The 11,703-nt window shown below is 43.2% G+C and overlaps 1 protein-coding gene across 6 annotated transcripts; it reads left to right on the top strand.

Annotated features, from left to right (window-relative positions):
- Positions 1–47: 47 nt before the first annotated feature.
- kcnip1b (Kv channel interacting protein 1 b) lies at positions 48–11,466 on the top strand. 6 transcript variants are annotated; one of them, XM_061752159.1, is made up of 9 exons: positions 53–182; positions 649–737; positions 8,183–8,307; positions 8,380–8,449; positions 8,518–8,588; positions 8,659–8,766; positions 9,502–9,606; positions 9,789–9,851; positions 10,425–11,466. In XM_061752159.1, coding segments are annotated over exons 1-9 (681 nt in total). In that variant the 5' UTR covers positions 53–180; the 3' UTR covers positions 10,473–11,466. The 6 variants fall into 6 exon arrangements, with proteins under 6 accessions (XP_061608145.1, XP_061608144.1, XP_061608143.1 ...); XM_061752161.1 differs by lacking the exon at positions 649–737 and having other exon boundaries at positions 48–182; XM_061752158.1 differs by having other exon boundaries at positions 8,183–8,449.
- The last annotated feature ends 237 nt before the right edge of the window (positions 11,467–11,703 follow it).

Raw genomic sequence — 11,703 nt, forward strand, 5'->3', positions numbered from 1 at the left:
TAAGCGAGGAGGAGGAGGAGGAGGAGGAGGAGGAGGGGGGCGGTTAAGTGCTGTTGGCGCTCTCCGGTCCAAATCTGCTACAGATCTTCCGCAGACCTCGGCCGAGCCTCCTCCGAGCTTCAAATAGCCTGGAGAGAAACATTCCCCTCACCGGAGAAAAGCAAAGGAAAATCTACAAGGATGTGAGTACAACATTTGTTTTTCTTTTCTTTTCTTCAGAGAGCAGAAGTGGCTGAAATGTATGACTTTCATTCATGTTTGAGCATTTCTCCCGAGCAACTGGAGCACTTTCTTTTTCCACTTGTCTTCTCCACTTTCTCCTCACCTTGACCACAGTTGCTTTGAGTGACCGTCTTTTTTTCTGGCGGAGCGGACTTTATAGATGGCTCTTCGAAAGGAAAAAGATTTGCCTTTTCAAGTGTTGAATTTGCACAGAAACAGTATTCCTTTTCAAAATGTAGCTCTCTCACTGGCAATGATCCTTTTCGGTCACCTTTGAGTGTGCTGTAACGACGACCGAGGCGGATTCCGCTCGGTATCATCCACCAAAAAATACTGTGCCGGCCCAAATCCTTTTCGAGATTCAGTGGCGGAAGCAACTCTTTTCCAGGCAACCCTCAAAGCCAACTGTTTGTGCTTGTATCCAAGGATGGCTTGCTGTGCCACCCGCTGTCGACAGGGGGTGCTCAAGTTGATCCAGTCTGTTCAGAGACTGCTTTCAGGGAGACTCGCAAAAGGTATTGACACACTTTGCAGAAATAACACATTCTGGTGATGTAAATGTGAACTTGATGATCATTAACCCTAACCCAATATGGAAAAAAGATTTAGATTGGTCTCATTTCTTTTTGTATCTCACCAAAATTGAACAGGGGTGTGTAAACCTTCCTTCCTATCAGCTGCGGCTTCCCATTTGAAAGTTGTATCAGATAATAATCTGTGATGATTGTGTCAACAGACAAAAAATAAAATACAGAAATTGAATATATGCTACTGCTTTTTCTTGTCTTAATAATCTCGGCGATGGGTGCCCTTTTGGCTTGAGCACCTGCCACAGACAAATTCCGTGCACGTGCCTTGGATTTCTATTGTACTGTGTATTTGATTTACCCATGTAGTTTTCAATCTTTGAATCAAAAGCCTTTTCGAGTTCGCTCAATATATGTGGTGGCAATAAATCAAAACAGCAGTGGTACCTCCAAAATTGAGCACAATCCATTTCATGACGCTGGTCCACCTTCCAGAGTCCAAACTGTCATCAATATGAAACGTTTAGTAACTGTACATATGTACGTGGAGTATGCAGATATGTGTGTGTATGTATGTATGTATGTATGTACGCGGTTCCCCCAAAAGAAACTCAAAGAATAATTTCGAAAATATGGCTTTGTCTGTCGTCACGTTCCACGCGGAACATCTTTGAGCAATTCACCCGCGATCATCTCTTAGTGCAAGCCTCTGGATTTCGACTCGAATATGCACGAGGAAGACACGAATACGTTGCCGGCACACATTTGTCCTCGGGCAAATGTAAAGACTCGTCGACCTCACAGCTCATTTCATTGCCCCCTTCCGCTTCCTGAACACGCACAGTGACGTGAACCGTGAAACTCGGCTTAGTCACCTTGAAAATGCCCCACTTGCAAATGCAGCGGCATCCATATTCATATTCATATTCATCATTTAAACATTCAAGGCTAAAAAGAGCTGGGCTGAGGGAGGCTGCCTGGCTGATATACGTCATGACCCTGAAAGCCTCATCTCTGTTTTGCACTCCCGTTTCATTGTTGCTCTTTGAGGGGTCAAACTTAGAAAGTGCTGCCTTTAACAAATTCTATTTCCATATAAACACATGATTTAAATGGGAACGAGGTCATTTTTGAAGACTTGATGTATAGTCATATCCCACTGATTCCAACACATTGCTGGTATTGACTTTATCATGTGCTGTAATGTTTGGCATGTGACATTTATTTTCCCGACTCATACTGGCTGCTACTTGTTTTTCTTATTTGTTGACGTAAAACTGGGAACACAGTACAGACAGCGACAAAAGAAAAACTTTGTTGCTGAGCTTTTACCAAATTTGGATATCAGATATGCATTCCAATCCAAAGTCTGTTTAAAGAGAACACAGAAGGGTACTTCGAGGTATTGCTTTAAATGGTCGAGGGGGGAAAAGAACATTTGTATACAAGGAGCGAAGTACTTTTGCAGGCGGACTTGGAGGTTCTGAATGCACTTTGTAGCCAAACATTCAGGGTGCGGCCATTTAGAAAAGCCGGACCTGCTTGCTTGGGTTTTGTAACAGAGCCTTTTCCGGTTTACAAGCAAACCCCAAAATCCAAAACACGCCACAAAAATGCCGAACAACGATGTGCTGAGACACACGAAGCAAATGTTGCCATTCAATTGGATAGGAAGGAATTACACACGCTGATTGCGTTTTATGTTTTGATATTGTCAGATCTCTCGTGATTACGTAGCATTGTGTATAATTCATGTCACTGATACTCTCACGGGCCACGACATTGCACTTGCACGTTCGAATGTGACGCAATACAAAAGCTGCCTTTGGAATGATACATAAATGATACTATTATTAAACATGTCGCACTTCTTGCGGTTCTGAATATTATAACACAAGTAATAGAAAAGAGATTCAGAATGGTGCAGTCCTTTAGTTTTGGGACTTCATGTAGATATTCGCGGCGACACATATTCCACACATGCTCCGAAAGAGAGAAAAAAAACATTCCCCCGTGCTGCTTTGATCCTTTGGCGATGCAAAAAAAAGCTTTTGTGTCCCGGATGGCCTGAACCTCACATCTGTGATTCTAGAAGAGATTGTAAGCAAACCTAAACACAGCACTACAGTGTACAGCTACATGGCAGCTAAATGGCTGTAAAATAATCATAATAATCATAATGTGACTCACTGGCCAGTGTTTTTACACAAAGCATTTACTTTGCCTAAGGTTAGGCGAGAGTTATTCTGTACTGTGCCCTTTATCGTTTCATTCTCATTCTTTTTTTTTCAATCTCTGTGAAGTCAGTGACTTTTCATTTTTTACATCATCTCACTGCCTACTTTTATGTAACTGCCATCATGGAGATTTATTTTTTATCTTTGCCTTTCTCGCTCTCGAGCATTCTTCGCAACACTCTTTATTTATCTGGAATGTTCATATTTTCCTGTTATTACAGAGTAGTTATTACATGTCCTCTCAGTTGCTCATACGACAGCTGCCGCAACCTTCGGTACATCTTCACCTTCTAACGAGGCGTACTCCTTCACGATGATCTTGATTTATTTTATTATTATTATTGTGCAGTTTTGCAGTTGTTGTATCAAGGCATCATCCTGCAAACTGTTGGTAAAATTCATTTAGTGGCCTGACGGGGCAAAACCCTGCACATTATTTATTGTGCTTTACTTGATTGAAGTAGTGTACGTGCACACCTCTCAGTATGATGCAGTGCTCTGCTGCCACCCACTGTTCAAACACAAGGAAATATGGGAAATGTTTTGAACCGACTGGAAGGTCACAGAGGCCGCTTTGATCCATGTTGTTGTGATGCAGCCATATCTGCGATATATTTGGATTAACACGATTGAGAAATGTCTTCGGCAAAATCAAACGCTTCAAATCTACTGCATTTGCAAATATATCGGTAGTGTCGTTCACATCATATTTCAAATATTATATCGAATGAAGTAAGAATAAGCCAAGCGTTTGTATAAGATTTGTATTGCAATGTGCTAAATTATGCCGACTGCTGCGGCTGCCGAGTGTACGCAGTGATGACAACATAGCTAACCAGAAACTTGAAACATTTCAGGCACATTTACAGTATAATCAAACCACGATAAGGAAAAAAACATCAAACACTGTATTCTCGTTTGTCAGTGCCATGGTTGATGGACTCAGTGCGTGCAGTCTTGATCGACTTGTCCTGATTGCCATCGCGTCTTTAGTTGCGCTAATGAGGAAGTGAAGTCGTGACGAGGTCGTCTGTGTGCTGCTGCTGCTGCTGCTGTGTTGCAGCTCATGAGCTAATGAAAGGATAATGACGTTACCGACTGCAGTGCAGCAACCTTGGCACGTCCCTGCAGCTGGGTGAAATGCAGTTGAAGATGGCAAACATCCGCCAAGGGAATTGCAGCGGCCTCTGCTCGTTTTCACACCGCAGAGACAATGAGCCGCAAAAATGTAGCGAAAGCAATGGCATGCAAACGCAGTGGATGCGATTTGGGGTTCAAATAACCACAGGCACCCACACTGGCATCACTTTGTGTTTTGCGCTCCTCGAATAAGCATGTTTCAAGGATTAAATAACTGGAATTGAGATTCTTCTCTCACACTGTGACAATTTGCTCTTCTCAAGGAAACTTGATGAATAGTTTTCAAGAAATAGAAAAGCTGCAACTGAATTGAAGAAAAAAAAATGTCCACATGAATTTTTTGTTTGTTTGTTTCTTTTAACCAAGGCGACACGGTGGCCGACTGGTTAGAGCGTCAGCCTCGCAGTTCTGAGGACCCGGGTTCAATCCCCGACCCCGCCTGTGTGGAGTTTGCATGTTCTCCCCGTGCCTGCGTGGCTTTTCTCCGGGCACTCCGCTTTCCTCCCACATCCCAAAAACATGCGTGCATTGGAGACTCTAAATTGCCCGTAGGCGTGAATGTGAGTGCGAATGGTTGGTTGTTTGTTTGTATGTGCCCTGCGATTGGCTGGCAACCGGTTCAGGGCGTACCCCGCCTCCTCCCCGATGACAGCTGGGATAGGCTCCAGCACGCCCGCGACCCTCGTGAGGAGAAGCGGCTCAGAAAATGGATGGATGGATGGATGGATGGATGGATGTTTTAACCAAAGGAGAATTTCCAAAGGTATCGTTCACTCACACACACACACGCACACACGTAGTCAAAGAAATATCGAGGTACAGAGGGTTCATTCTGGTGTTGATTAATGCTAATATCTCAAAATCCCATTCGCACAACACAACCTACAAGTGCAACCACAACAATAAAGAAATGTGAGCGCCATCTTTGTAAAGGCCTCATCCTTCTAAATGTCTTGCATTAGATTATACAATCATACGGTATCTTGTGGCTGGTGCCAATGTTAGATTTACTCCAAGACACAACTCATCATGTGTGTCTATTTACATATGCAGGATACTTCTTTGAATGGCTGAACGTAGTAGAATAAACATGTCAAGGGTCACGTCACAACCAATACGGGGAGGTACTCTATCAAAAATGGACGGGTACTCGGGATCACTTCACAGCGTTCCTTCGCTCGAAGCAGTAAAGTGTAATGTTGAAATGAACGCGCAACATGAATGTTATTATTAGCCCTCTAATCCTGTGAGCGACTGTATGCCAATGCACACACGGATGGAGTGAGAGTTGATGTTATCGGCTTCAGCTGTCCTTCGCCCACTACCAGTCACTTAGCAGTCGGCGTTGTTAGCGAGCACTGCATCAGTACGGCAGCACGACATAATAACATGAGGCCAGGGAAGTGGAAAAAAGGGGGGAGCACAGGCTGACAGATGAGTGGAGGGAGCCACAGGGAAGAGGGAGTGGCGCATGGGAGCAGCTCGCGAGTGAGCGCGTTCAAGAATGAGCTCAGAAATCCAAGAGAATCGTCACTTGGAGGAGAGTCGACTCTCAGTGAGCGCTGTGAGAGGAAAGCCCCCTCCGAGACCCCTCAGCTGGGAAAGGCGACAAAGGGGGCGCGACGGAGGGAAACTGTAGGGGGGGGGGGGGGGGGGGGCGAAAAAAACAAACAGACAACATTTGGCCAGGCTGCTGACAACATGGGTGCAGTGGTGGGAACTTTGACCATGCAAACCAAGCAAAGAAGACCGACAAGAGGTATGGCAACATTCGACAAAAGAGACATTTATGGGAGTCATGCTCGTCATTGTTTTTGCTGCACAAGTGCAACATGTGCTCACTGAACAGTGCAATATTTTTGTTACACTTTGTCTGCTGTCTTTCTGTTTGAAAACGATTGCAAAAAGCAACAGTATTTTTGGGGGGAGATTTCGGCGCTGACAATCAACCCACTGCATTTGCATTTGTTAATAGGCACACTTTTCGTCATACAGCAGATCATGCTGCCAAAAGAAAAGAAAAGAGCAGATAGGTTTCAATATGAGCCACCCTCGCCGATATTGTCACGAGTCATGTTCTCACGCGTCGTGCTTATGATGGAGAGATTCACGTGTCGGCTGTCCTTGTATGTAAGCGGAGAGCAAAATCACTGTCCCTGACTCTTTGGTGATACGTGCACGGGGCTTGGGGGGCGCGCGTTTACGCGCGGGGGCCTCGATTTTTGGAGGGGAGCGAAAGAGAGAAACAAGCGCTGCATGTGAATTAACACCCAGCTCACATATCATACCTCTCTCCACAGCCTCGTGCTTGACAGGCCTGTTGTCATGGAGACTGGGTTGAAGGGGCATAAGAGAGTGAACACTCGCTCATGTGCCAGGATGAATGCTCAATTTTTAGCAACAGATATTGTAAAGATGCACACTGTGTGAGAAGAGTTTGGCAGTCATTCGGTTGACACAGATGAGATGGAATGTTACTCATAGTGTTTCTAGTGGGGGGGGGGGGGGGGGGAAGCATATGCTTAGGTGGCAATGGATATGTATCATTTTAAGATATTAACATATTTATATGATGGTTATTGTAGTTTTTGTAGTGGTGTTGCATAGAATGATGCATACTGTACTTTGGATAATTTGATTGTCAATATTAAAGCAGCGTAATTCTACACCACTACATTTTAAGGTCACGGGAAGCCGTAAAGCAAGCATACTGTTGGACCTTTTTTCCGATTGTAACAATGAGAACGTTAAGCATCTTTCTCCAGACAGAATTGTGTATACTGTGTATACATTTGGCCCCAAAAAATACTGTACATAAAAGAATCATTTTCTCACTGGGTTTGGAAGATTCGCCACCTGCGTCATATGGCTGCGAGTGGTAACAATAACAGATGTGTTGCTCATCCGGCCATATAACCTCCGAGCTGGACCAATGGCGAACAGGCAGCAGACGGACAAACATTCGCTCATATTGTTTGTGTGCACAGTGCAAAGTGGTGTCATTAACAAGTCACGCCGTTTCATTTGGGCCTTTATCACCAGCCGACACAGCTCCAATTATCTCCATCACTTTCCTCCAATGTGAGCAATCTTCTGGTTTTTGTTTTTGTTTTTGGGCTTTTGCCTGCAATTTCGAAAGGAAGTTATTTCAAGATGTAATATCTGTCCTCCAGGCGTAACTCATCATGCTTCCGCCATCGGTACAGGCTTTGTCACATATACCTTCGAGCGGCATGTTTTCCTCACACTCCTTCTCTATATCTCACGCTCGTCTAATCAACACCCGCCAATTCCATACTCACCTTTAAAAAAAAATACAAATCAAAATCCCACATGAGTGAAGTACCTTGGTAAAGAGAATGTACACTATATCCACAAATCAAGCATCAAATTCAACCACCTCAATGAATTCAACTTTGACCAAAAGTCAATGACCGAAGGGTTTATTTCGTAAACAGAAAAGATTTTGTTTGTCATGGGTTTTGAGTGTTACTTTCCCAAAATATTCCACTGCAACCCAAACAATATTCAATATTCTCTCGTGGCTCTGTGTGTAAAAGACAACGACCATTTAAAAAAAAAAAAAAAAAAGCACTTTATTTGGTTGTTTTTCCCCATATGTTTGTTGATGTTTTCACATTTATTTACGTGTGACGGGTTTGACTGATGGCTGTCTGGATGTTGTGTTTTTTCCAAATCCACTGACATTTACCTGCAGGCTCACCTGAGCCATGGTGTCTTCACAATATTAACCACCATTTCTTCGCACTGAGAACCTTGTTAACATGAATAAATTCCCTCAGTTGCTCGGCGGAAATCCAATTTCTCACGCACATGCAGTTTGATTCCAACGTGTCATTTTTACTCCTTTCCATTTGTATTATTTTTTTTCCTTCTCCCTCAGTAACCATTCTTCTCCGCAGCCAAATTCGATTTGCGTTCACTGAGCTATCTCACGTAGTACACTTTCCGTTGCTCTACAAATTCTTTAGAGCATGGCATAGAGACAGTTCAAGTATTGAATTGCCCTGAATTGCTCGCCGTTGTTCTCTGCAGATAAAACAGACGATGATCTTGAGATGACAACGGTGTGTCACAGGCCGGAGGCTCTCGAACAGCTGGAATCCCAAACTAACTTCTGCAAGCAGGAGCTCCAGATTCTCTATCGCGGTTTCAAGAATGTAATCGTCACGCCTTACTCGCATCAGTTCCCAGTGTGTCATCATAGCATTTGTCGTGCTTCTCGTCTACAGGAATGCCCGAGTGGAGTCGTAAACGAGGAGACGTTTAAACACATTTACGCACAGTTCTTTCCCCACGGAGGTACATTTTTGCGTCATCACGTGTTTTTTCACAACAGGTGTCACGTGGTTTTGCTTCTTGTGTTCCAGATGCAAGTATGTACGCACATTACCTTTTTAACGCCTTCGACACAGCTAACAACGGCTCCATTAAGTTTAAGGTAACGGCGGAAAAAAGAGTTGCGATTGGAAAGGTTCTTTTCCTGTGACGCTCTGTTCTCTCGCTGTCAGGACTTTGTGATGGGCCTGTCTATCCTGCTGAGGGGAACCTTGAGGGAAAAACTTGAATGGACCTTTCACCTTTATGACATTAACAGTGATGGCTACATCAACAGGGAGGTGAGTGGTCATAGACGAGTTCTTCATTCCTGCAATGCTTGCCAAGGGTGCCAATTTACAAAAAGCACCTAGCAACACATTTTGCTGCTTTTTGCAACTTTCGAAATGTGACATCTGCACTAAAATGCATGCATTTGCACTCCAAATGGCACAAAATCAGAAAGATACATAGCCCATCTGCCTATATGTACTGTATATATATTACTGGGTCACTGATGGTGCAGTGCTACACTCGCCTGACTTTGGTGCGGGCACCGTGGGTTCGGTTCCCACTCAGTGACGGTGTAAATGTGAGTGCGAATGGTTGTCCGCGTCTGTATGTGCCCTGCGACTGACTGGCGACCAGTTCGGGGTGCGCTTCCGCCTTTCGCCCGAAGTCAGCTGGCATGGGCTCCGGCGCCACGCGAGCCTAACTGTTGAAAATGGATGGATGGGCATATACCGGCACGGGCACGACAATATGTCGGAACGGGGAGAGCGAGCATCTTCGTGGGCGATTACGTCATCGGTAGCTTCCGAATCACACAGGCGGCGAGCGGTCCGTACAGCACGGCCGTATTGCGGCGATCATCGGACTAGTAGACTATCGGTGTACGTCCTTCTCAAGGTATTCAAAAGATCAACTGTTCTCCCAGGTCTTTACTCTGAGCAAGCAGAATGTATGGGCACAAAGCTTTTGGGAGTGATTTCTTCATCATGATTCGAGGTCTATTCGTGCGTCATCTTTTCTTGTAGGAAATGACGGAGATCGTGAAGGCCATTTATGATATGATGGGCAAGTACACTCACCCTGCGCTGAAGGGAGATGTGCCACAGCAGCACGTGGACGCTTTTTTTCAGGTGACTTCAGCAATGCATTTACTGTGAGACAGCCCAGTGCATACAGGCCAGCAGTTCATTCACTATGGCAGATAATAATAATAATAACAACAATAATAGAAAACTTTTATAGATGGTAGAACAAGCTTACCTTTGAGATGCTTCCATAGCAAAATTGATCATTGCATTTACTTTTCCCACAGAAAATGGACAAAAACAAAGATGGAGTGGTAACTTTAGAGGAGTTTGTAATAGCCTGCCAGGAGGTATGTGTTTTCCCACTGGGGATTTTCTTCATTTCTTTTCGAGTCACGCACTCGTTTGGCCTCCTGATATGAACTACATGCAAAATTCTCCCCTTCACATATGCACTTAAGTTCAATTTTGCTTGACAATCTCACAGACGTACTATTATTAAAGTATATCTATATGTTGTTACCTAATAGCATAATTGCCAAAGTCATTTTTATTTTTTTTTTACTTTTTGTCACAATATCAATAAAGAATTTGTAGAATTGCAGTCATCCAGGTCATGGTAATCCAGGGATCTGGTCTCTCCATGTTTGTTGAATTTGTTGTTGTTATTGTTTTCCTGTTTTCTGAAAATGTGCAAAAAAAGACTAGCTCAGTTATGCTGTTGAATGAACATTGTGTATTATTGGAGTTGTTTTTATTGAGGTTGATGCCTCTCAGTATGCTGCAGGACAACCTGAATGCTAAATACATTCTTCAATTGATATAAAGTTGAGCTTGTCCTTTTGTTAAGAGGCTGTTATTTCAACTTTGTGGGTGACTTGCATTGGATTCTTCCATTTGTTCTCCGTCTCTCTCCTCGACAGGACGAAATCATGATGAGATCCATGCAGCTCTTTGAGAATGTGATGTAGGAAAGGAGGAGATGACGTTGACATATTCCAAATCAGAGGGCTACGTGCGAGCTAATGTGTGTGGATCCAGTCTGTGGGCTTTCCCTTGTATCTGAATACAGACAGGCTTCCCGCAAAAGACTTTGGATGACTGGACTGGAATTCTTTTTGTGTGTCCTAAAGTAACTCCCGAGAAAGGATTTTACAAATGGGCCAGTCATCATTACACATGCTTATTCATTATTTTTGCCCGAAGATGCTCTTGAAATGTATGCTTCTCCAAAAGATTTGGATTTATCTGCAAATATTTGTCAGATTTGTGAAATGATTTATTGTCCTGTGTTTTTGTGTGTGTTTGGCTGTCGTGTGCTCGCAAAATCTCTCGGTTGCTGTTTGTCAGTCAATGCAAAGCTTACAGTTTAAAGTGAAACAATCTTGGAATAGTATGTGGGTCTTCTAGCCATGGTTTGTGTGTGTGTGTGTGTGTGTGTGTGTGCTGGTCCTAATGTCTATTTGAGAAATATATTTTTTAATTACCCTGTCTTTTCCAGCTTTGCTTTATGTGTGTTTTTAAAGTATTAAAAAAAAAAGGATTGTGGAACATACAAATCTTGTACATTATGTGTATAATTAAGATGTTGCAGTATCAAGAAGATGGTTTCATCATATTAGTGATATCTTTATTTGCACAAATATCTGATCACAACATTATGGCCGCAATGTTTCCTATATGTTCGCCCAACATAGTTAGTAAAGCAGCCAACGGTGCAGCTTAAACTACAGAAGTGGATAGCCGCATTGTAATGCAGCTTCATTGGCAAATATCGGCACTGCCTCGAGGCTCCTTCCAAAACCTAATCTGTGATGTAACGCTAAAGCCAGCGTGTGAGCAAGTATGGTGACTTCTCTACTTGCCTGCAATTTCATCGCTTCAGGTCTTGCTTTGAAATGGATTTGTCTCAAATAGAACATTCAATGAAGTCTAAGCCATACAAATAAAAATGGAATTCTTAAACTGAGTGTGTTTTATTTAAGATGTTTGCTGCAATGCTTTAATTGAGGAGTTAGCAAGGATTGTAATTGTTAAAAGGCACAAAAAGAATCCCTATAAAACAATGTCTGGCTTCTACTTACATCTCTCTTAAAATGTTTTCATTAACAGTACACTGAAATGTCATCCAAAAATTGTTGGCAAATCTATGATGCCAATTATAATTTAATGCGTCTGTTCGTGTTGTGAATCAGTTCTTAT

The sequence above is a fragment of the Phyllopteryx taeniolatus genome, chromosome 17, assembly GCF_024500385.1.
Source record: "Phyllopteryx taeniolatus isolate TA_2022b chromosome 17, UOR_Ptae_1.2, whole genome shotgun sequence".
NCBI classification, from domain to species: domain Eukaryota; kingdom Metazoa; phylum Chordata; class Actinopteri; order Syngnathiformes; family Syngnathidae; genus Phyllopteryx; species Phyllopteryx taeniolatus.